The 26,834-nt window shown below is 42.4% G+C and overlaps 1 protein-coding gene across 4 annotated transcripts in view; it reads right to left on the bottom strand.

Moving 5' to 3' along the window:
- The window catches only part of MEIS1 (Meis homeobox 1), a 108,085-nt gene that overhangs the window by 34,513 nt on the left and 46,738 nt on the right, over positions 1 to 26,834 (bottom strand). For all 4 annotated transcript variants that reach the window (XM_053973618.1, XM_053973616.1, XM_053973617.1 and 1 more), the window contains one exon: positions 16,878 to 17,023. In XM_053973618.1, coding sequence (XP_053829593.1) covers positions 16,878 to 17,023 — 146 coding nt within the window. The remainder of the gene's footprint in view (positions 1 to 16,877; positions 17,024 to 26,834) is intronic.

Genomic DNA, 26,834 nt, shown 5'->3' with positions numbered 1-26,834 from the left:
AGGATATGTCCTCAGCTTTGTAAGGTGAGAGACCCTCGGTGGGCATCTTCTGTGGGATGATGAAAGGATGAGGCCACGACAGGGGCTTTTGGAAGGGGCTTTTCAAAAACCCAAACAGAGTCAGCTGTAAGCAGCCAGCGCCCACCCCACCCCCAGCCTGCGCATCCCTTTCTTGCCTGGTCTCTTTCAAGGTCTGAGCGCATCAAGCACCACACACATGCAGACACCTTCACAGAAACTACCATAAAAGAGACACTCCACATATTTGGAAGCAAAAGCATCGAGATGGCGTGTTGCTTTCAGCACGTTTCTGATGTGATGGCCATTAACAATTCACAAGAACAGTAACAAGATATAATCAATCTTTTCAATTCAAGCTCAAAAATCCCCCTCTGTTTTCCCCTCCTTTCTGAACAAAACTCATTTATTTTAGAAAGACCTAAATGAAAGTAGTTAAAGACCAAAAAAATGTCACCACTAACAAGTTACAAAGTAAGAAAGAGCAACCAGGCACATTTGATCTTGTTCTATACAGGAACCTTTCTAAGATGACTGCTCCAATTAAAAAAAAAAAAAGTTGAATTTATCATTTTGATGATAGGAGATTATGAACTTTACTATTATATGCATGTATTTTGTTTAATGGCTTAGTTTATTTTAATAACAAAGAGAAACTAGATCTTTACAGATGAAAGCTTTATTTCATGGCTTCATTACAACTGGGATTTTTAAAATCTGTGATGTTAACCAAAATGTGATAATGGATGTTCTCAAGGGCCCTATTTTGTAGCATTTTATGCAGAGCCAAACTGTATGCAAGACATTACAAACATGACATTTAGCCACATTTTAAGAAAGTAGAACTGACTCCAGTGTCAGAGGCCCCTGTAATTGTTTTCCATCTGCTTCTCATGCCTCTGAACTTGTGCAGCAAGGTCTGGCTGTAGAAATGTGACAAAGGCACTAGGTCTCTGAAGATTTTTTCTGAAATTATATTGAAAGGCACCTTTTGTAGGATTTTGCTGGAAGGGGACAGAGTGATTGCAACATAACTACTTTATCTACAGCACCCTTGCCTTGAAGGATCTGTTGACATCCAGAAGGAAACACAAAAAATATACTAGGAAAAAAAAAGCCAACTCTGCTACCATTTTTATGTCATTTACTTCCTAAGATAGAGATAATCAGAAACACCTCATCAAGCTTGATCATGCTCTCAGTGCTTTTGAAGAACTTCCCATCTATTCCTCTCCCTTTTATTCTCACGTTAGTAGATTGAAAACATTTGCTTCAGACTGTGGCGGCACTCATGCGTAAGCAGCATCAAGGATGCTCCTCTTTAATACCTTTTACACCTGTACATAAATCTTTATGCACGCAGAGGCGTGCGTACGTGCATGGGGGTCGATGTCCTCCACCCCCAAACCATGCCCTCCACCCCCAAAAGCAGGGACCCACTGTTTTTGGGAAGGCAGCCCAAGATGGCAGCTCATGATTAATGGCTGTATCATCCCTGGCTCGGTAGCGGCGAGGCCCCAGGTCTAATCTGCCAAACATCCCCTTCGTCCGCAGCCGATCAGCAGATGCAAGCACATAGGCCCTGTCAGCTTGACATATCATTCCTACGACAATGTCAACGAGTATTAATGTTCAATTATCTGTCCTAGAAATAACCCTCGCCTTTACGCATTGTGTAACTGGGCGCGTGGCGCTGCGGTAATCCGAACGACAAGGGCAGAGATGCCCGCGCTCACCCGCTCACTGTGAGTTGGCTTCCCAACATCGTGATGACATTGCCTCGCGGTAGCGCACGGACGCCTTCCCCCTCCTTCCTCTCCCTGGCTGTGGTTTGCTGGTTTGTTTCGTTTTGTGGAAGGCACGTTGCAAAGACCCCAAAGACCCTTCTCCTCCTCTTCGCGTGCCGCGTGCCGCCCATCAGCACGCCAAGATACACTTGGAAAAGAAGTCTTTTGATTTCACACCCATGCAGAGCCATGAGGACTTTTCTCGTTTTCTTTCATGGAGGGACAGAAGCTGCCCATAACCTGCCAGCCTCTCTTATGTCCCCTGCTTGTATATATATATATATATATATATATATATATATATAATTTACCATCAAACTCAAATGTCAACACTGACTTCTTCCAGGGCTGCATCAAGATCAATTTAACCCTCAACTGCAGGGCTGGTGCAATTCGGCCAAATGAAACATTACAGGTTCCTTTTGTTAAAGCAATTTTAAAGACCCCCCAAAGGAGAGAGAATTTAAAGAATAAACTCGAGAAACTCGAGTTTATTCCTGGAATCTTTTTTCTTTTTTACTACTCGAATATTAATATTATTGATCACGCTAAATTCAAATAGAACTCTAGAAGCAAAAAAAACTTACCAAATACTTTTTCTTTTAAATCAGAATTAGGGTCAAATTGCCAGTTGTTTGAATAGTCCGTGACAGAGTTTGCATAATTTCTCTTTTTGTTGTTGTTACTATGGCACAGCTTCCTTGAACTAACATTCAAAGGTTATCAGCTCTAAGTTATGCTTGCTAAGTCTTCTTATACAACTCACAATCAGAGGGAGGGAGTGGGAGGAAGCAGTGTGATAACCAGTGCCAGCTTTGAGATAAAGCCCTCCACCTAATCTCTGTTTATTTAGACAACCATCTAACCGCAGCACCGGGCGTAAAAACAAACCAGGTGTATGGCTAAGGGAATTTCTCCTCCCTTACCATGATTGCATTATATTTTTTGGGTAAAGGAAAGTAGAGCCTCTTTCTTTTTTTAAGATTACTTTGAAAATTTAAATTAGCCCAAAGTTTGAGGTTTTCATGTTTGGATTCGCTTGGCTGGATGTGCTTTTTTTGCTTTGTTTTGTAGGAAGGGGAGGTAATGGTAACAAAGCACATTCTATTCCATGCTTTTTTATTTCGTGAGGTTTTGGAGAAAAAGACTTTACCATATCATATTCACAAAATACTTTGAAAATTAGGTTCCCACTTTGAATTATTTTCCACCGGAGGGGATTCAGGATGTTTGGAATAAATACAAATATCATGGGATCAAACTGGAGTAAACTGAGCAGTGTTTTAAATGTATTTCCTTAAGGTGCTGACAGAGAGTTGATGCATCTCTGCTGCATCAGTGCTGAAGCTGCTTTTCTAGGGCTGAAGCTGCTTTTCCAGCCCAGATGCCAAAATAGAAAAGCTCTGGCAGGTCAGGCTATGAGAAGCAGTGAGGATAACTGAGCCTCCCTCCAGCTTCTGCAGCGATATTAAACAGTGGTGGGGAGCTTGCATGTTGGCTGATGGCTCTACTTCTCCTGCCATATGAGCCCAAAGTTGCCTCCAACGTATTCAAACTCAGTTTTCCCCCTTTTTATCCCTCTGATAATTCACCTCACTGTTTACTCAATCATTTTAGGTAGGGGGAAGTGATGAATATTGCTGAGTGCAAGTTTTTTTGGAGCAAGATGAATAACCCCAAGGAGCAACTTACACTGAGTCCCAGGCTCCTGTCAGCCCTATAATTGATGATGTTTTCACTGTAAGGGGTGGGGACTGGGACACATTAAGGCTCAATAGGGGAAGTAAATGGAGTGAATTGACTCAGCAACTCTGCCTTTTACCACAGCTTCTAATAAGGATAAACTGATTACTGCCAAATGTACTTTAACATCACAGGGAGGGGAGGGAAAATAAATCGATCTGCTCAAAGGAAATAAATGCCATACCAGAAGTTTTTTTAGAAGTGAACTTTTATATGCAGAAGCATAGAAGCACTTTTTGGCAGCGCGCTGCTGCTTCGTTCCGGGCTGCCATTTGCCACTAAACCAAAAATGAATTTGCAGCCTTAAAACGCATCCTAAAGATGAGCGCAGCAAAAAGATCTCTACAAAGCCAACTTATAATTTTTGTAATCTCACTCTCAAATGACTTGGATAACAAAGAGGAGCACGGCAATGCTCACACTGTGTTTCAAATGCCGACTTTATATCAGCATCTTTTTACAGCAACTGAGAGACCGGATGCTCCACTTCTGCGCCAGGCCGTGGGGAAGGCAAGCAGGCAGCAGCCCAAGTTGCCAGGGGTGACTATGGAGCTGACAAGGCCAGGATCCAGCAAAACCCGCCCTGACTGATGACTTCTGGGTTCCTGCTGACCTTTGATCCCTTCTGGTTTGGTCGGGAACAAAAGAGCCTGTTCACCAGGGCCCCTCACAGGTATATTTAATGAAAGCAGCCATTGCCTATATGCTGATTAATGTGTTTGCCTTACATGCAGCAGGAGGAGGACCACGGCCACCCCGTGCTGCTGTGCAGGTAAGTGCCAGCTTACCTAGCTTGTATGTCACACAAAATAAATCAAGGAAATCCACCACGAGGCACATAAAAACAACTAAAACTGGTAATTTTTGTCACTGATGCAAGAAGTTGCTGAGACTGGCGACGGTGCCATGAGCGCTATCCCTGCGGACCCAAAAACCTGTGGAGAGTTTCTGTCATTAGAGATTTGATGCTGCTCTGACACCAAGGGCCATCAGCAGCTCAAACACGCCGTTGCAAAGATGCTGTTGGCTACAGCAACCACGGAGGATGCTGTCCAACCCTCGGCGGCCACTTTCATCACCACATATTGTCACCATAGCAATGAAGCTGAATGCGGGCAAATGACAAGGGTCTGTCATCACTCAGCCCTGGCCTGACAGCCCTCAGCACCAGTCGCTCTCATCCAGCCTCAATACACAAATAGGTCCTCAGCAGGCCCAAAAGTAATAATCTGCCCCTCCACAATGTCATCGTTTCACTGGCACTCCCAGTAGCAGTGTGCAGCCCTTATATCCCCTGGAGATGGTTCTGCTTTATTCCACAGTGTTTTTGTGCTTTAGGGAAAAGGAAAAGTCAGGGAAAAAAAGAGCCAGAAGGGAGACAGTGGTACCCAAACATCAAATATTAGAGATAATCAAGGAACAAAACAACAACAACAACAACAAAAAAAATCTATTGAACAAATGGAAGTAAAACATGAAAATTAATGTTTGAGAGGAAAACAACAACACTTCCTACATAATGGCTTCAGCAAGGAATAGCAGTGGTACTGACGAAGTCTAAAGCTCCTTTCTACTATCAAACATGGCAGTTGTATATAAAATGCATCCGCTGCTCCCTTCACAGAAACAGGTGTTTGGGGTGAAGTCAGGATAACTGGCAAGGTATGCCGGGCTGTCACCGACAGCAAGCACGGCCAACACACTGCTCTGCCTTCACGCCAACACCAAAATCAGGGTCCCAGCTATTTTCACGCTCTTCCTGCCAGAGATGCCACAAAGAGACAATTAACTTGTTCTACTTCCCTGCTGCCTGAGTGGAAGTACAGCAAGAAATGACAGAAATCAGAGATGGCAAACACTATCTCATCTAGAGCTCTTCTGCCTGCTTGGATTAATCATAACATCTCTATTTCAGGAGAATTTCTGCATGGGGTCAGTTTTTACTCATCCTGCCCATGCAAACTCATCCCTTCTAATTGCAGCACGTGGGGAAGATGGTGGGAAAGATCCGTCTTGGTGGTTACCTTACTTAGCTCATCTTGACCACGCACTTTGGATTTTACTTTGTGTTTAGTCATACAGAATACCCCGATTTAACAGCAGCCCTATGTCACCGTGCCAGCCCTCACACCATTTCAAAAGCTGCCTTTTAATGATATTTAATTTAGGCTTGCTTACATGCTACATTTGCTAGTGAACACATTGGCTATGTGGCTCTTATTTAACACGATCACTGTCCCCCCATAGTGTGCAACACGCTCGCCAGTCTGCAGCAGCCCTGGAAAGACAATTCACTGTTCAAACATTTTTTAAACCTGATTTACCGTTCCAGAGAAACAACTCCGCAACTAATCTTCCAGGACAAATGTAATGCCGAAGAGCAACTAAACTGAAACGTATAAATTCCATATATACTTAAAAATATCATTGTCTGTAATTTAATATAACAATATTTCTAGGCCTATAACCTTGCACGCAGAGGCAATTTCCCAAGCATTAATACTTAAATGGGTCATATGCACCACATCTGTCATTCTGTCCTGAAGTCTATGAGGCACAACCAAGACTCTGCAAGCCTATTGATTTTTCTAGCATTTGCTTTAATTTACTTAACCATTGAGAAATCCATCAGTACATAAAGGGCAACTGTCCATTACTGCCTCATTTGCAGACATTCTTTCCCCCTTTTTTTTTTTTTTTTTTTTTTTTTTTTTTTGGTAAATATTTCCCTTTAAATCACTGTGTGTTTACAGTGTAAAAATGAAATCCGGAAAGTGCTCACACCTGTTTCTGTTCAGTAACTGCTGCACTGAGGTATATGTAATGTGCTTAAAGATAGAATAAATATCTAGACATTATTACATCTGTGTGCAAAGGGTGGTAAATTAGATCCTAATTACATTAACAGGGATTCTGCCTCCCAGCTTAAATTTTACATGAGCACTCTGTAAAAATCCAAAAGCTCTGCTGTGGTTTCTTTACGAGCTGGTGATTACAGCTACTTCCTATGCGGTCACTAAATATTCTGTTTACAAATAAATGAAGAAGCTTTGAGCCAACTTGCCAGGGTAATAATCCGTGTTTTTTATTTTTTTTTTCCCCAGCAAACCTTTACCACATACGCATGGCAACAATCAGAAGCCCCGGCTTCATCTAATTACTCTATCACATAATTTCACAAATTGCCTTTTCACTGGGGAGCCAAGTGCAAAACACGCTCACAGTGGGATTTCAGGCAGCAGCTTTCATTTACTACTCATTTCTTGTTAAATTAAACACAAAAACACCAGTTGTGTGAAAGAAGTCAAAAAGAATGCTTGCAAATGAGCCAGACAAGTGTATCTTATATTTATACCATTTGCACAAAATAGCTTATTGGCAAGCTGGATTTTTAACAGCACCATTAACATCTTTAACCCTTTCAAGGCCTGGCATGAGGCTGGTAACTGGGTCATTCTGACCAAACTGAGCCCAGCACAACGGGACCAGGCAGCGCATCAGCCTCATCCTTTTGTTCATAACTGGGAAGAGAGGCAGCATGCCCCGACTCTGCCTCCATGTAAACCCTCTAGCTTACCAGGAGTTAGAGGACAAAATTGATTCCACGAATTTCTGGGTATAATACCCACCTAATGCAAGGGAGGGAACAGTCCTAGAAATAAATCAAGTGGGATTTGTAAGCGCAATTTCTCTTTCATCCAGGACAGCCCTCCAAGGTGTGGGGTACCAGTGAGACTTGGGGGCATAGGGACCTGGAGGACCAGACCCCTGCTAATTATCTGAGAGTTAACAAGGCAGGATTGCAAGCTGCCACCAAGGAACACAAATTATTTTGAAAATAATTGCATCCAGTGTACCATCGCTGGTGGAAGTGAACCAGAGGTTACACAGCTCTAAAATGACATTTTGTACATCAACAAGTACAAAACTAAAACACGACCATTAGTAATTAAAGCTGCTCCTTTTGTAGCACCAAAGCCAGTAGGTCAGGTACCATTTTACATCAGAAACCAGCCTTGATGGCTGCAGATTTGCCAACACCATCTACACAGGGAGGAAAAAAAAGCATTAGCAGCAGCTGTCTGTGTGCCTTGACATTGAAAATTCTATTCATACAGACAGGTGGGGTAATTTAAAAGCCAATGTGGTGCAATTTTGATGCAAGTAATGCCACTGTTTACTAAAATGCCACCATTACTGCTGTTTATGAAAACATTACTAAAATTGCATTTTATTCATAAGAATCCAAAGGTTTGGGTTATTACCAGCTTCAAAATTATTCCGACCCCAACTGCATCTTACAGCCCTCTGGGGTTTATAACCTGCTGCACTGACAGACCCATGCTCAGGTTTCAGTAACGAAATCAAGGGTTTATCCTCTCTGCTGTTCCCACACAAGCACAGTGCCCTTCCTGCAACAGCACAAAATCCACAGCAAATAAGCAGAGTTCTGCCAGCGAATCTATTACCTAGCCAGATTGTCTAATATGGCATTCACCTTCCCAAAAATATCATTAGGAACCCCAAAAGCTCCGTCTGACATGAATAAGGATGGCCTAGGAAGAAGAGTTTCACTTCAAAGCTGACTTTAGAGCAATCAACAGAGCAAGGCACCTAAGGCCAAGTCCCATCATTTTCTTTCTGAGTTCAAAAATAGATCTTGGAAAACATCTTTATATCATGAGCAGCCCCTTGGTTTTACTAATGCGACTCAAGTGACCACTTTAGTGTCACTAACATGACTACCTTGCTTTTTGCATCACTGGACCCATTGTGAGAAAAAGTTTTGTTGTGGTCAGACTTTTTTTTAAAGTACTTCCAAATGCTGTACAGGTTGGATTAGAAAGGGCCAACCAGTAGCCAAGAAAAGAATATTCATGCTATATCTAAAATCTAAGAAGTATTTTCTGGGCAGAAGTTTCTGCTTCATAAACCAAAAGATGAAGTGGTAAGGCTCCTAGACCTTGCCTTATTAAAATGATGCTCCACCACTGAAGTGAAACGAGCACTCCACTAAATACTCTGGGTCTAAATCAGGCAATGATGCAAAAGGCGAGGTAAATTAGATAACTACATATTAACTTAAACTCTTTTCTGCCTACTTACCTTCTCTCTACACAGATATTTAGCACTGCTGTAGCTTACAGGGTGAGGAGCTGGAAGTACAATGATGACTCATCAATAAGATAAGATTGGTTGGACTTGATGATCTTAAAGGTCTTTTCCAACCTTAAAAATTCTATGAATACATTTGTTCCATGAATAACGACTCCATGAATATTGAAAATTGGATTTTCAGCTGAGCATTTTGTTGGAAAGGATGGCATTACCCATGGAAAATTTCAACTTACACCACCAAAAAAAAAAGGTTTCCTTCCAAAGGAAAATCTTTCTCTAGATAATTTTGATGGGCAGACAGCAAGCTTACTTCATATTAGGAATTAGAGCCTCTTGAATAAATGCAACAAGAAAAATCATGTAAGCTGTAACAGTGCAGATTCTGTGTAGCTGAAGGTAAATGCAGGAAAAGGGAAACAAAACTTTTTTTAAATGGGTAAAAAACCCAAGTCACTTCTCATACCTGTCTTGGAGCAACAGACTACAGTCACCACAATATCACTGCTTTGGTTCATCCAGACAAGGGTTAAGTTCATGCAAACAGATGTAGGATAGTGTATGCCAGAGCAAGGGAATGCATCTTACACAACTTGAAGTACCACTTCCAAATGTGACCCTATTTGAAAGGCAGCTTATCTTACACCACAGATTAACACATCACATCAGATATGCGCCCAACTGGTTTGGTGCCTCATATTTTGGCACTTTACCTGATCTGATTCAGTCATTTGCTAGCACACTGGCATGCTGTGAAACTGCTTCAAGAGTTAGACTTCCAGCAAAAAATTAACACTGGCACTTACATACATAAGCATATCTGAGAATCAACATAGGCTCTTTTGTAGCAACTGTGTTAGAGGACAAGCTAAATAAACAACTAATAATGAACAACCAAGCCCATTAATTTATCCTCATTTCCTGCTCACCCACTGCTTGCCAAGGTACTGCTGCTGCCTTTAATGCACTTCATAGTGCAAACTATTCGGCAAAATATTTCCAAAGATACTTCCAAATTTAAAAATTGGTGACCAAACTTCTTCCCTCCCTCTCTGTCCCCCTGCCAAAGGTGATATTTGAATTTTGTACTGTCCACTGTCCAGTCTGCTTTGACTGCAGAAGGACAGTGCATCATGTAACACATTGCTGTGTCTTGACTGGAGGAGGCTAATTTAAAAAATGAAGCTGCACAGGCAAAACATCACAGCTGCAAATATAAAAAGAAAGGAGAGGGTGGAGAAGAAAGCAAAGCATCTACTGCTGACTTAAAAAATCTTATTACTGCAAACATTCTTGCTGGTTAACTCATTTCCAAGAATATTTATGCAAACAAAAGGAGTTCTAGTACAACCAGAGCAAGTGTAATTTAGCATCTGAATTAATGTTTATCATGTTTCAACTTTTCAGTATTCCCTTGCTTCTACTCAGATGTGAAATTCTGCTCGTGTCTAAATACTAATGTGTTTCAGCAGCTTCAAAATAATTCAAATTCTTTAATGTGCTAGTGGCTTCCACATTGGCACAATAGTGCCTCCAAGCTAGAAACTGCGGGAAACTGGGGAAAAGGCAGGATAGTCCTTTAGGAATAGACACACACTCCCTCTCTCTCTCTAAAATCTTGTTGGCTCAGGTTATTGGCTACCTTCTGATTTCAACCAAAATACTTCCCTGGATCACTGCCATTCCCAAGACCTGTGAGGAGCCCCTACATACCCTGTAGTTTAAGACATGATAGCTGTCTTAATAGAAATGGAGCTAAATCACAGGTGTTAAAAAAAACAGATGCTGTAACTACACCACACTTCTGAATGTGAGAAGAGCCTAAGTAAATAATCTGTTCTCCTTGAACTAACTGACTACAGCATCCTCTATTTTTCCTTTCTGTTCTAAAACCTAAGTTTTGTAGGACAACTCAGCACTGACAACTTAAATGATCTACAAAACAGTGCATGAGACAGGCTCTTTCCAAGAAATCACAAAACTGGAGCAACAGCAACATTGCCAAGGGTATCACCCAAAACCCAACAGTTTCCTTTTAAAATGGCAAAATTTCCCTCATCCTAGAAAATGGACCAATCCTTGGAAGTTGGACAGCAGGTCAAAGCCACAAATTTGAGGGCAATTGAAGAAAATGCTGGAGGTTTTAACAGTCACTGTCCTCCATAAAGCTCTGAAGGGTTAAGAAGTTAATTCAAACACAGTTACCTGAATCCTCTTTGTCCTCCTTTCTGGAGCTCTCAACTCAACTGGGACAGAGCCCCAGAACAATTATCTTCTCCCATAATAACATTTTGCATTTTCTGCCATTGGAGATGACTGCCACAGCAGAAGGGAGCTGAGGACCCTCCTGGTGGGTTACTTGCCCCTACCTGTGTTAGATGCTTTTGTTGGATGTTCTGACAGGTCTTCCTGCTGCCAGGAGCAGGAAAAGCCCTGGCTCCCACCTTCCCAGTCAAGGGGATGGCGGTGCATGAGTGACTCAAGGCAAGCTACAAAGCCTGGCTTTTCCCAGGAATTTGGGACAGCTGGCACTGAGAAGTCTTGCAGATGTGGAAGAAAGCTTTTTACAGCTTTGTCCACAATAAAATCAAGTGAAAGAGGAGACTTGCGTATTTGGGATGAAGTGGGAGGACACCCCCACCCATTCTGAGTCCAACACAAGGAAACCTGACCCCTGTTACGCAGATGAGCTCCAGGAGCCCTCTGGCATTTTGCAGAGCAAGTTCCAGTTGGTGCAGGATGGAGACTCACTGTAAGTTGCACTTTTTAGGCGGGAGGAGGGAAGGCGGTGTTATTTTGTTTTAGTGCTTCCAAATCTCTCAAGAGAAGAACAAAGAAAACTTGGTTTAGCCAAGTATTTTCCCCTTTCCATGTTTTCAGTACCCTAGTTTTGTACCCATCTACCCTTTCACTATACTCCTTTCCAAAACCAGGCAAGTATTCCACATGGGAGTAAGGGCAGGCAGCCAAATTAACCCCATGCTTCTCCCGAGGCAAAATCTCATAACTATGGAGGGATGAGAAAAGACATGAAATCGACTTGTTTTGACTTTAAAGACTTTTTTTTTACTTTATTTCAGCCAGTAAAATATTAATATATATAAAAAAAAAAAACCTTACAGAATTCAATGGCATGAGTTTTCTATCACAAGAGCATCCTTGAAGCCATGGGGACTATTTTTCTCCCCTATATTCAAATTATCTATCCAGTAAATTCCTTTATAAATAACAGCTTTACTAAATAGATTGCATATTGCTTATTTTAAATTTCCTTGTTTCATGTCATGGCATCAAGTAATCAATAAAGGTTAAAAATAAAGATACATAAGAGAAAAAATCCTTTCACTTTAAAGTCAACATCTTTCAGCCGTGTCTTTTACTTTCTGCTCAGTCTCCCCTTTCAGTAAGATTTAACCTCTTAAGGAAATTGTTTTAAAAGCAGTTAAAAATAATGATTAAATTATGGGATTTACATGAAAGAAATCCTCAGCCCATTCAGTTTTTTTTTTTTTAAATCATGGCAATTTGTTTTTTAAAAGGTGTTTGAAGTCCTCGAATCTACCTCTTGGCACCATTAAAAGGGAGTAGTTTATAATCCCCTAATGTGCTTAAATAAAGCCTTCAATAGTTTAAATTGTTATTAAACATCTTTTGGGATTATAATTTTATGGCTTTTTTTGCCTGATTAGATGATGAATGTGAAGATCATCAAATACTCATCATATAACAAACCAATTACATTGTATAATCCCCAAAATGAGGTTTGAATCCCAACATTTTAAATTAAGCTGAATCTAAAGGATACAGAGTATTCACAATGAGTGAAAAAAACACTTGAAAAGATACCCCACAAACTCCCTTCTCCTAGTTTTGAACAAAAAGGTATTTATATCCATTCCAAATACCAATTTATACCAATAATACCATTGCTGGGACAAAAGCCTAGGATGGGCTGAAGCAGAAACTAACTCTGTTGCCACAATTAAATTTACACACATTTAACTGTAAGCAAGATTATTTTTTAACTCCCCTCCCCTGCCCCCAAGCTTTTCCCTTATTTCACAATCCCTGCTGAGGGATGTACACTACAGTGAGGAGATATGCTTGAAAAATTTGGGGAGAGAGATGAACCCTGAATGTTAAGTGATTAAAAAAAATTTAAAAAAAATTTTTAGAAATCTAAAAGGCCTGCAAAACATTGCTGGGCTGCAACACAGCCTGAAATTATCCTTAGGGTGACCTTCTTAAGTGAAGCACCAGCACAGAACTGGTTTGCCCCAGTCCCTCATCCAGCCCCTGCATTTAATGCTCATCTGATGCCACTCCACAAGCCTCTTCTCAATTTTGACTCAACTTTAACAGTTCTTCAAATTCTTCTTCTTATTTTTTTTTCTTCCAGATAGTAACAATCTTCCATCTCAAATTTATAGTAAAACCCTAAAAATAGATTTTGTAAACCTCCAAATTTGTGAGATGGTGTCATAAGCTACCATAAAAAATTTCGACAAGCTCCACAACTACATTTTTCCCAACTAACAGCCCACCTGAGCAGCTCTTCCAACCCAGATGTTTAAGCAAAATTAAATCAGAACAGCAAACAGTTAAAAAAATATCCTGCAAAGTCCTAAGTGTGAGTCTAGTCAGCACTTTTGCAATTGTTTTAGTTGATTGTTTTTGTCATTATTAATCCAAGGGGGGGCAGGGGAAGGCAATTTGGATGAATTTATCCCCTGATTTATCCCTGAAAAGCTTCAGAGCATACTGCCTGTATCTGCAGAGGACAGTGCTTGCCTACCCTTTGGGCATATGTCAACTCAGTTCTGCACATCAGTCAAAATACTGAGAGGGGGCTGGAGCCTGACACTGAGTGGGAACTACTGCCCAAACACTTCAGCATCCGGAGAGAAAAAAATGAATTTCCTCCTGAGCATGAAACAAGAACTAGGGGACAAACCTTCGGAAATGAAGTCAGTACACAGAGGAAGACAAAGCTCTTGGAGTTGGAATAACTGCCTAGAAAGAATTAATCCAACCTAACCACATTTGAAAGACTATATTTGTCCAATATTTATTTTAGGTCTTTCCAACCAATAGTCATTAGTATGACAGACACAGCAATTACTGTCTATTTTATTTAATTCCATGCCACTGATGTGTATTAATATTGAAATTGTGAAAAAAAATTTGCTTTTGAAAAGGAGGACTCCCAACTAACACCCCAGTTAGGAAGCACCAATGGTCAACGGGATTTTGCACTTAACTGCTGCTCATTTCTTCTCTGTCATTTTTCAGATGGCAAAGTGAAGGCAGGTAAAGTGCTGGGGGCACAAGGGAGGTATCACCAGTCATGACATATCCCTTGCCTGAACAGAACCATCCCTCTGTCTTTCCTCACCTCCCACTTTAGGGAGGACCTTGTGTTCACCTTACAAAAGACCAAATCCACTGATAAATAAATGGGTAAATAAATAAAAAAACCAAACTGTATGGGATCTCTGCTTTCCTCAGGATGATCTCCCTCCTGCAGCAAGGACATCAGGTGGGGACACCACCAATTCCATTGTGCAATGTTATAAGAGCAGCCATGAAGCCCAGGTGCCCTCAAAAATGAACAGGAGTTTTAATTCCTTTAGTCTCTCCCCCCCACTACTCCTCAGCTCTTATCACAGCCATTATTTGGGTCTGGATATATTTTGAGGTATTTTGCACCCTAAGCAGCCTGTGAACATGCTCTGTTGCTCCAGCACTTGGAAGAGCCTACAATGTTCTCCAGACAGGTTTTAATTTGAGGAAACTGCCCAAGATCCTACCTAGGGTGTGTCTCAAGGTCCTGCCTACAGAAGGTCAGACTGGATAAATCAATTCTGTTTTACTGAATTGATCAGATAAATCTGGATCTACCATGCTGCCAGGAGAGGAGAAAGCTGCCCTGCAAAAAAACTGCCCTGCTTCACATGGCTGGGCTGGCTCTGCACAGGGGATGGTGGATTTTTAAAGCAAGCTTTAGCTCAGTGTTACAAGGTAGAAAATGCAGCATTGCATAGGTCCTGGAAGGAATGGTTCTTTCTGCGTTTGAGTCTTCCAGAAGCAGAGACCACCTTACAAACAGATGTCCAGACATTGTCTCCCAGGGGCTGCTAGGAGCCTGGAGCAAGCTCAGCGGGCACTCTCCTCTTTTGAACACTATTACCATACAGGAGAAGAGTGAAAAGCCACTAAAACCCTGCACCTAACACAGGTGAATCAGCGAGGGGGTCTGTTCAGTCTGTTCTCTGGTCCTGAGACTAAGCATGGAATTAGCTACAGGGTCAGGTCAAGCTCATGCAGTTAAATGCTCTACACAGGGTCGCTCCCACCACAAAGGCTTTTCAGAGACACCCTGTAGCCTTCTGCCATATTCCCAGGAAGGCATTTGGAGGGGGCATACCCGGCTAAGAGTGTGCTGAGGACTGCTCAAACAGTTTGCCAGGACTGACCTTTGATTTCCTGTGCTCAGATTTATTGATGCTTTATTTACTGGCACAAATGCAGCAACAGGCCACTTTCAGGAAAAAAATACTTATACTACTTAATTTGCAATTCCTCGCTGGAAACTACAGGAACTGACTTGCAGTTGTCCAGCATTCCCTAGTGTGCCTTGTCCTGACTGCAGAGCTGCCTGGGCCCCTCCTGATTCCTGAACCTAAACCAGGTGCACCAGGCTGGTGTGAGCACTGCTGCTGGCACAGCACCCATGGACTGTTCTGGGGGTGGATGTCCTTAATCTCACCTGCACAGAGATGCCAGGTGTCACCTCATCCTGGGTGAGGACCTACAAAGGGGAAGCCATCAACACCATCTGGGGAAGCCTCTGGGCACTGAACACACCAGACAGGGCTGAGGACCTGGCAAAGCCGGGGCATGGCTGACATGGAGTGTGCCAGAGAGAGAGATTAACCTGGAGATATCCAAGGCCCTCTCTGGCTTCTGAGGAGCAGGGCTCCAGCATGAAGGTTCATTCATAGCAACCCAGGACCGCAGAGGACAGGATTCCCTGCCTGATCCCCGTGCTGACAAGGGTCATGGCAGATATCTGGTTTCTTGGCTCAGCAGGGGATGGAGGGGTGATGTGCATGAGCGCTTCCTCCGCTTTACGAGTACACCCCTGGCACAGCTCCCACTGGGGCTGGGCAAGCTGGCCAGCTTCTAGTTTCATCCTGACCCTAGCTACAGGCAGAGGAAAGAGTCAGCTACTGGGGCTAGAGGCAGGAGCCATCCTCCATCACCACCTGCAGACACCCCAGCAGCCCTTGCCTGACCCTTATGCTCGTGGCACAGAAAGGCCAAGGCAAAAACACCTGGGGCTCAAAGCCCAGATCCCCACAGTGGATAAAAACCCAGCAACAGATCATCACAATTTGATGAAGAAGGAGAATGGCATTAGAAACACTTTTCTAAATGCTGATGTTAGAAGGTGTGGTACATATTATAAAGCCTTGAAAGCAACTCCAGCATCCAGCTTAACCCCACACACCTGTACAGAGCTTTGATTTCTAATCCCAGGAATAAAAAACCCCATACAGGTAGCTGTGGTAATAGAAATAACTGTGCATACCCCCACCACTTCCTAACATTAAATACAGGGGTAACTTACACTCTGGGAATGAGAACGTCTCAAAGAAAAAAAATTATACTTTGCTATTAAACCAGATACATTCAGACCTTTCATCATGAAGCTTCTGATGATCTCTGACAAACATCTGAATAAGGTCTTTGTTTGCTTTTGGCTTTGTTTTTTAATCTCCCCAATTGTTTTCTGCAATTCTCTGGAGCACAGAACCAGGGGCCAAATGCTGCTCTGTGCTCCAAAGCAGTGGTTCCCACTGCAAAGCAGGACAGGTCTGCAAGGTTGTATTCATATAAGCTTTAAGTAAAAATCACATTTGGCAGTGATGTCCTGTTAACAACTGCATCTCAAACAAACAAACAAATCTAAAAACAACACACACACACAAAAAAAAAAAAAAAAAAAAAAAACAAACCCATACCATAAAAACATACACTCTGTGCTCTTCCCCTGGCATCTAGCAAATGAGGCAACAACAACAACTCTGCTCGGAAAAGTCCCTCTACTGCCTGGCAGCAACATCATACGTATTTTTTGCTTTCTATGACTACTACAACTATGACATTATCCATGTTTTATTTTGCATATGTGATCTAGAGTTCACTTACTGTTAGATGCTGGAACAGCCATGCCCTCATGATATTTGTGGCTACTTTGGGAAAGATGCCACGCTTTTTATGTCGCTTTTTGTCCTTATCTGGATCATCATCATCACCTGTGCTGGGGGAAGCTACACTGTTGTCCAAGCCGTCACCTGTAAATATAGTGAATCAAATTTTGACTTATGCTACCTTTATATACTTCAGCCGAAGCCTGGCTTTGGGTATAAACTGCATGAATATTTAAATGAGGTATAAATTCTTTAACACCGTAATTCACCAGGGGTTGAGGGGATGGGGGAAGGGGGGGGAAGAGACATGGGGAGAGGGAGGGGCTCAGAAATGTGTTGGCCCCATGCTGGTTTATCTTGAAGGACAGTGTGGCCATCTCCGCCATTGTAACCCAGAACAAAAAGTGCTTACAAATTATAAAAAAGAAATTTGCAAGTGTCCAACTTGCAAAGGTGGAAATGCTGGCTCTTCTTCACACTAGGTCACTTCCCAAAGATTCATCCCAATCAGCTACTTTGGCTGAGCTGACAATTAGGAAAGTATCAACAGTGTTCTGGGATGGGGATCATGATGTGTGTGAAGCTGGGTGCCTCATCCCGCCCTGGGGTGTGAAAAGTGGGGTGAATGCAGCTCCCTTGCAACATCATATTCACTCAGCAAATTCAGAAAAAAAACAGATGTTTGAGGCATTGCTTATGTTAAGTCTTTTAGAGATGCTGGACTTCCCCTGATTCTTTGATGGGAGGTGGGTAGCTAACTGGGTCCCCTCTTCCCAGCCCCAGCCAAAAGAAATTCAGAGGGGGATAAGCAGGCACCAATTTGACATACACCATTAGGAATTAACACCCTGCTTTGTGCCAGTGTGCCGTATTTGTAATAGGTGTCTGCTTCTGTGAAACAACCACTGATCCAGAATGAATTTCCTTAACGCAGAGAAGGTCTCAGACAGTTCTCATCACATTAGCAACACGTCTGTGGGAGGATGCCACTGCCTAACAGCCCGCTTGGGTCTGGGCTGATGGCTTAGCGGCCAAGGGAAAACAAAATTTGCAGCGCCTAGCAGTTTGCATGCAACTTTTGTTGCAAACACTGAAAGCAGTTTATAAACAAGCCCACAGAGCAAATAAGTCTTTGCGTTGAATGCATGTGGACTGAACAACATATCCTGGCTTCCAAAGACACTGCATTTGTAGCAACACGGAGTTGTGATGCTATTAGGCAAGTGTTTTTTGCGCCCCCGGGCAAGAGTGAGGAAGAAAGTAATCTCAATTTGGCTGAATACAAACTATCTCCGTTAGGGACAAAAATAAAATAGATTTTAAAAAAAGGATGCAGACTGTCATGATTTGTTAAGCAGCTTTCAGCACCAAAAAAAAAAAAAAAAAAAAAAAAAAAAAAGAGCTATTATTAGTGTTATATTCTTAGCATGTTACTGACCGTGGCAAATTTATAATTGTCCTTATGACTTGGCCTGTGTCTTTAATGAAACTGTAACCTTGGGTAGTTACAGACAAACACAAGATTTTTATGAAGAAATTAGATATCCAACAAATTCTTTGAAAGCCCAGTACGTAAAAAAGGGCTTTTATACAGAGAAGCAATTCACCATATAAAATAATAATTCATAAAAGAAACATGAGCAAAGGAAACAACTCAACAGCATTTAAAATTCCACGGGCTAATCTACTTTCTGTCTGCAAGAGGCAAACAAGGAAAAGAAAAGTATTACGCATTCATTGATTAAAAATGAAAAGCTTCTAACCTAATGACACTGCCTTTCACCACCTCCCTGCCATCGTCCACCCACCCTCTTCCCCCCACCCCATTTTTTTAAAAATATACTCATTTCAAACCCCCTTTAGATTAATTTAGCAGGCATTGCCTCATGCCTGACGGGAGGAGGACTCATTGATAATTTATGGAAATATCTACTATAATCCAAGGGAGATGACTTTTTTTCCAGCTTTGTGCATCAATAGATAATCAAGGCCTTCAAGCAGCCTTAGCTTCCCATTACCTCGGGCAAGAGAATTCCTGAAAGCATGCCTCCAGGGCACCTGAATTATATCCTCCATTAGGGGAGGAAAAGCTTTCTGCATTCCACCTATAACACTCCCCAGAACCTTTCCTGTTTATTTCTGCTGTATGAAAGCAGAAGCATTAGGAACAGGATTTTTTAAGTGAAGACTTATGTAGATACAATGGAGAAACCTTTCAAGCGCGAGCCAGATCACCTCCTTCAATCCCGGGCAGTGACCTATCCCAAATAAAAGGTTTCTGTTACATCATTAGCTCAAGCCAAAAACAGCCTTGGCTTAATGCACAGTTTGTTCTTCCTACTGTTTTTAGGCAAATACTGCTACTTTACTCCCATCTGGGAGGGAAATTACACTGCTGGGCTGTAATCTAAGACAAGATTTTCATTGGAAGCAAATGCTTTCAATCCAGTGTAAATACTGGTGTATGTTCAGAAAAGCCTAAAACAATAAACCCTGGCCTCGACCGACACAAGTTAGAGAAAGTGAAAAGCAGGGAGAGGATAAGAAAGCGCCCGGCTATCCTTGGAGCAAATGCTTCAGTAGACTTCTGTAAATTGTTTAACCTCTTCCACTTTTTTTAAATGGAAAATTGATCCCGTAAAGACTGAAACCACAGAGAGAAGTCTAAATGGTCAATTGTGGATTTTAGTATTTCCATCTACTTTGCAACTCGATACACTCACCTCTGTGAGGTCTCCAGAGATTTCCCCCTCCTTTTCTTCCCCCCCCCCCCCTCTCTTTTCCTCCTTTTAAAGATCACTAAACAAACTTGAAGCACCACTGACCAGCCACACGGTAGCAGCTACGAACTGCATTTGTAAAATGTCGGTGGCAACTCCGTTCCTGAAGTTGACTTCTCCTGCCGCCAAATGAAGGCGAACTGAAAAGGTGGAAATAATCATAGAAATGATGCTAGTCCATAAACAAGCTTACAGCCTCATTAGTATAGCGGGAGGCTCCGCTGGGTGATTTATGCTTGTTTTGCTGATGCCATGAGGAAATGCCATAGGGCAACTTTAGCCAGCTGCTAATGGTTTCTGACAGCTTCTTAGCAACTAGTGCAAGCAACGCCGTGGCGTTTGCTAGTGACAGAAACCGAAAATGTCATATTATCTGCCCATGTGTCACGAAGTCCGTGTGGCAATTAACTAGTAGGCCAGTGACTGAGGGGCCACAGGCTCTTCAGAATGGCCCATGGCTATCTGGGGTCAAAGCGGGCGCACCGTTCGCCTTTATGCTGCACACATGCGTGGGTGTGTGCATGATCCCCATCGTGCTCCCTCTGCCCCGCTCCCCGATCAGTTTGGTCCACGCAGATCCTTTGTCCATGGAGAAACTCCCGTCTCACTTTCTCTTTAGGCACGGCGTGACATTATCAGAGGAACTGCAAGTAATCTGTCTTGATATGATGGTTGGAAATGGCACTTTAATTGGCAATACCTGATTCCCTGGTTTTGAGTGCTGGATCCGAAGGTGCTAGCTGTTTTTCTGCTCGCTCGCAAATTAGTCTAAAAGGATTTAAGATCACTGAAGCAGACTCGTTGCCTGTCAAATTGCTGGGAGCGCAGCAACTCTGCACAGCAACTAGATGCTATTTAAAAAAAAAAAGCAAATGCCGAGCCTGTAAGGAGCAGAAGGAGAGCCCAGACTCCGCACGCCCGTTCCCTGGTGAGCAGAACCAGGCGCTATATGTCAAACTGTCAAACCTTTCAGCGTGGCCGTTTGCCCTTTCAAATAATATTTAAGAATTGTTTTTACACAATTTTTTATAGGCCATGGTCTAGTGAAAGAGGCCAACCAACAGAGAAAGGAATTTGTACTACAATTCGTCCGTGGACGATTTCTTGCCAGACCCAGGCCAGTCCCCACGGAGCGAGGCAGGTGACCTGTGGCAGCTCCCTGGCTGTTGGGGAGCTCTGATTTCAAATGCCCTCAACTCCAGCATCCCAGAGTTGCCTATTTAAGCACACCCAGGCATTTAGGCTGTGCTATCTCGTTCCATTCAAGAAGGGATAAAGCAGCATTTATCGTATTCAGCCCTGCTGAATGGCTCAGACTGGCCATGCCAGCAGGGGCTCCTCTCACTGTGTTCCCCTCTCCACTGTCACTGCTCCTTATGACTTCCCTTCCCCTCCCACTCCCCCAAAAATCAGAGGTAGAAGCAGCAAAGGGCAAGCGACTTTACAGCAGCCCCTCAAGTGGGTAATGCTCTCTTTGTCCTGGGTGATACGTTATAAACCTTTGTTGACAAAATAGGTGCTTCTGGAGAGCAACTTGGCACAGGCACTTGCCTTCAGCAGCCATGGTCGTGGCAGGAGTTTGCTGGTGATTCAAAGTCTCCCTCACTCCCACACCAAACTCCAGTTAAATGTCATCACCCCGCGACGCTGGAAAGTCTGGCAGTGTGGCACAGCTGGGCGACTTTCAGCCACTCAGCTCCCAAATCTACTCTCAAACTTCAACCGCCTAGGCTGCCCAGATATGACATAAATATTCCCAATCCCAAGTCATGGAAGTTTCTGAAAGAATGGGAAATTCAGATGTCCTAAAAACTCCAGCCTTTTGCTTAACTACAAAATCCATGCCTCTGCACAGAGCTCTTTAGACAAACATCCTGAAATGTTTGAAACCTCAGTATCAAAGTTCCAAATACAGCTTTACTAAAAGTACCTTCACCAGATATAACAGGTTATTTCTCACTCCACATAGCCCTGCCCAACTATCAAGTCTGCATTTGGAGTACAAATATTTTCTATATCAAAGAAAACCAGACTATTCTAAAAAGTCTGCTTCCCATTCCTCTGACAGGACATCTGAGAGAGCTTTTGGGGTCTAGTGTTCAATTTTCTGGGAGAGGGTAACAGCAGGGCACCAGCTTTGCTGAGGTATACCAAACAATATGATGAACATTTCCAGCTTATACAGTCCAGTTCTACATAGGAATCTAAATACACTGCTTTAAGGAGTTCACAGGAGAAAATGGGAAAGATGTGCACCTAGAAGCCCTAGGAAAGGCCTGAAGCAACTTTTAAGTGGACTTGACTAAAAGCTCCTTATGTTCAACTTATTTGTATGTGTCCAAATATCTCCTGTTAAAAACAGCTTCTGCCTCCTAGAAGAACTTCACAATTTGCATTCACTTTTGTATTTCATGAGCTAATATAATTTAAATATACACTGTGTTTGGATAAAACCTGTTGACTTCTGTACTAGATTTATAATGTATGCAGTGCTATGAACTGAAACATCTAACATGTTGGCCCAAAGTTCATGGTCTTTTCAGTAGTGTGTTTTTTTCCCCGAATTCTATCATATTTTTTTTTGCAAGCATTTAGATACAAGTTCCTCAAATTCCTGCTTCTGGTAGCATGAGAAATTCTAAACTGCCAAAGCCAAATATTTAACTGTTCACTGTCCATCGGCAGCTCTGTTGGTTCCTTTCTCTTTTAAATAGTCCAAGAACCAAAAACTCTTCAGTAACCTTTCCAGGTAAGTGGAAAGGAAAATTCATTAGCTTCAAGCAACATCATGTACTAGAGAGATTGTAAGTGGCAAAATTGCTTTCCTTAACCTTTCTCCTGTGTCATAAACCAATTTAGAGTAACTACTGTAATTTCCACAGCTTTACCTATGTAACCCCTTACAGAAACAAAACTCCAGTTTGCTGGATACCCACACATCCACCATGACAACTTTCTGTGGAGCAAACCAGGCTTAAGTGTGACATTTTCCTATAAGGTACAAAATAATGAATTCTCAAAAAAAAAAACCAGGTCCACAGATGCAACAAGCTTTTCTGGGAAGCAAGAGAGGGAATACTGCTCACAGGAAATAGAACAAGGATCATCATTTCAGACCACCAGCTTTGAACGGTCTTGGGCAATCAAAGAATGTGCAAATTTCTTTTTATGTATATATTTTTCAATTTGTTTCAGACACAACCAGCTCCAACTTGGCACAGGAACGTGGTGAGCAGAAGTCGCACCCAAATGACTCTGATGTGAGTCAGTGCAGCTATTATTTGTGTCCACAAGTGCTGAAGGACAAGTCAACTACTCAGGAAGAATCATTCCTCCTTAGAGCAAGGTGGCTAAAGAGGCCAGCTGAGCAGCACAGGGGCTGAGTGCTCAGGTATGCCAGGGGAGAGCTGGAAGGTATTGACACAGTCTGTGGGTATGTGCCCAGCTGCTAAATCAAGCTGCACCTGTCCATTGAGGAGAAACAGAAGTTTTAACATTAAAAGCCCATTAAGTTTAGAATATTTCCCCAAAACACATTATTTTAAAATTTAAACACACATGCATATATTGCAATGTAACACTAACTCGCTGGTGGCTCTCAATCTGCCAATGCCCAAGCGAAGCACACAAGCTGAGAATGGGACTACCAAAAAAATGTACTTCAGAAAACATAAAATAACTATGAAATTTCTTTACTGGGAAAAGCATTTTCTATTATTTTGGCTCCATGGTTTGTCAGATGTGAGGAAGCACCCACTCCTGGGGCTCCTGAGGTCAATGGCAATCACCTCAGCACACTGAATGGCCTACAGAACACCCAAAAAATAATTTACTATGATGATGTAGCTCTGCTTGTGAATTTGAAAACTGGTGTTGATGAGGGACCTTTTTTTTTCATATTCCTTTAGGAGAAAGCCTCCTCAAATATACTTAATAAAAAGTTAATGAGGAACAACAAGGTTGAAAATGAGCATTAGCAAGGAACAAATACCACGTGTCTGGGTGTGCACACATCTCTTAAGGAGATGCAGTGCATGTTTATGCAAGGATTCAGATCATGACATAAACAGTGGGAAGTTGTCAGTCACAGACAGTATCCATATTTACAAGATACTAAAGGACACAGTTGCAAAAATATTCTACACAAATATTCACAGATAGCAAAACCTGGAAAAGTATAAATCACACTGTGGCATTTCACAAACTTTCAAAGTTTTTTCTTGAATCATTGTACTTTGTTCTTCACAGACAAGAGCACCTTTTTCTACGAACTCAGCCATCTTTTTCTGACTTGATTTCCCTTCATGCAAGCAACGAGCAAATCAGTTGTCTATGTGAAGAATAAAAACAGCATTGACAAATAGTGGGGGGAAACCCACTCATTTTCCTTTCTTTGGCAGCTTTTTATAGCTGAAGTGAAGGAAACCTCTTCTCTTGCACCAGGTAGCACTTCTTATTGAGGTTCAGAAAACTACATTATTATGGGTAAGTTGTGCCATATTTCTGGAGCTGTTCATCGCTGAATGAAATGCTAAAAAGAAAGCAATTCATTGTATGGGAAGCAAACAACTTTCTGCTGCCAGCAACAGAAGTTTACTTTGAGCAGTTGGAAGCAAATACCCTACAGAAAAGTATCTGGTTAAACAGAAAAACATCCTGCTTTAACCAAGAATGATAAAAAGCTTTGAAAGTCGGGGAATTTTTTTCCCCTAACCTAAAAGCCACCATGATGACTCTACAGCTTCTTGGGAAAAGCTATTTTTTTCAGTCATCCTCTCTTTTGTTCAAATACAGGTCTTTTTTTATGAAACCTATCCTCTCCAACCTCATCAGGAGAACTAGTCCCACCAGTTGCATTCTCCATGAAAAGTCAACTGCACACGACTGAGACACAGGTAAACCCACCAAAGGATTCCATCCATTACTTCCTTCCAAAGCAGGAGCACAAGAAGCAGCAGGAGCACAGGACAGCTCCACCATGGGGGAAATGCCCAACTGATGCCCCCAATGGCCATGAGGTCAACCTCTGTAAATATCTATAGCTCCTTAACAACTGGCTCTATCTTTGTGTTTATCCAGCTCCTAAGACACTTGACTCTTGGACTGAGCACAAGCAGCAGTGAGAGGCTCAAAGCAAAGATCAGAAGCATATTATGTATAAACTAAGGGACGCATTATCTGTAGAAACAGTTTATTATGTGGAGCATTTAAGTAGGCTTCCTTCCCTAAACATAGCTAAATTGCCTTGGGCCCTGCCTACATGCCTGCTCCAGAGGAGAAGGCACTGTAGATTTCCAGTTTTACAACAGAAAATATGTGCCAGAACCTTGACACTGCCCAAATAATTCAAAATGAGGTTGTTCTGTTGAAAATAGTTTAAAACAAAAAAATGTTGGGCAAGAAAGACAAACCAAAATATTTGGGATTGTTGAACCAAACAAAAGCATTTTACTTTGGGCCAATTCAAGACCAATCAGTGCTGGCCCAAGCTGCAGTTTGCACTGCAGGAACTGTAGTTCAGATACTGTTTGCCCCAAATCCTCTTTTGCAGAGCTGGATCCCCTGTGCCACCAGAGTCATCCAGCCATAATGAACAGGAGAGGGTTAGTCTAACAGCAGCTCAGGCAAGTCAGGATTCATGACCTACCAAACCCACACGAGATATTGCCCATTGGAAGTTGCCATGTGGTTTGTGTCAGGTAAAAAAGTTCTTGGGGATAAACAATGTATTTTCTTCTACTGCCACCCACTTTAAAGTAGCATCAAAGCCAAAAATTTTTTCCTGTTCCTAATCCATCAGTTACATCATCTGACAATAAAAAACAATACACAAATGAAAGAAAACGAACACTGAACTTCACTTTGCATGCCATGGCTACATCACATACTCTGTTTCCCCACATGACATATATTGTCACTTTGCAACTGCAAAAGGCAGCTCTAAAAGTGATGACAATAAAATGCCCCCATCTCATCTACCTTTCCTCTTTTGACAGTAACAACACCTCCACTGCCATTGCTAAAAACCAACCATCACATCATACAGCCTTATAAAGATCCACTTGCTCCAGCAAATCCCAGCCACTGAACCCTCCCGACTGGGCAGCTAGTGAAAAATCATCTGGCTTTAAACCCATGACACCAATTAATTATTTCCTCATACTTAAAGCAAGAGGAAGATAATTTAGATTTGTTATGGAGTATTACTCCAAAAACCTTCATGAGGCAACCTGGTAATTCCCACTGCATGACCCTGTATCTCACAGCTATGGAGAAGAGGGCAGGGAAGAAGGTTGGCCACGTCCACCTAGAAGAACCTCAACTTCCACAAGCTGTCTTTGAGGTGCCTGCTGGCCTAACCTACTGGGCAGAGAGGGTCAGAATGTCAGGCACTTGTGAATCTTCCAGTGCCTGGGCTTCATATGAACAAGGCAAAAGCTGGATCCAAAACAATTATACTCCTGTTTTCCAAGGAACATTTGCAACCATGAACTGAATGGATGGCATTTGGACTGCACCACGAATTTCCTCCCCTCATCCTGTCCTAGCTCTGTCTGGGATCCTCAAAAGCTTTGCCCCCCAAAGACAAAACCTTATGTTAACATGCATGTAATGAACTCAGGAAAAACACCTGAATAATAAAACACGCATCCCTCTGCCAGACCTTTCAAGGTAAGGGCATACACAGAATTAATGTTTTTCCCTACTGCTCCTTACTATCCAGCATCCTAATTCCACTGCTCTTGTTCCTCCAGCAAAAGGTGGTTCCTTTGGAGTATCTGTGACAAGAGTGCGAGGCTGCTCCTCAGGAAGGGGATGAGAAACCAAAAGGAGTAAATTTGGCAGAGCCAAGCTCACATAAAATTTTCTTCCACTACTGCTCCTCTCCCAGCTCAAAAAGCAAATCTACTGTGATGAGGTGGCACTTAAGAAAGGCACAATAGGAAAAACCAGTCCTGAAGGTGGGCTTTAATGTGGAGGCATGGTGACACTGGGTTTGATGGCCAGAAAAGAGGCACACTGCTGCCACTCACACAGCTCCTGCTGCCCTCTGCTCTGCCCAGATTCTGTGGCTCTGCAGGATGAGAAGGATCAAGCAACAACTACCGTGGTGATCAGGCCACTAACTCTTCTTCTGCTGCAAACACTTTCCCCCTAAATGTTCCTTGGGTTTG

The sequence above is a fragment of the Vidua macroura genome, chromosome 3 (assembly GCF_024509145.1).
Source record: "Vidua macroura isolate BioBank_ID:100142 chromosome 3, ASM2450914v1, whole genome shotgun sequence".
NCBI lineage: Eukaryota > Metazoa > Chordata > Aves > Passeriformes > Viduidae > Vidua > Vidua macroura.
Note: the sequence above shows the minus strand (reverse complement) of the source record. Positions and strands in the feature narration are given on the sequence as shown.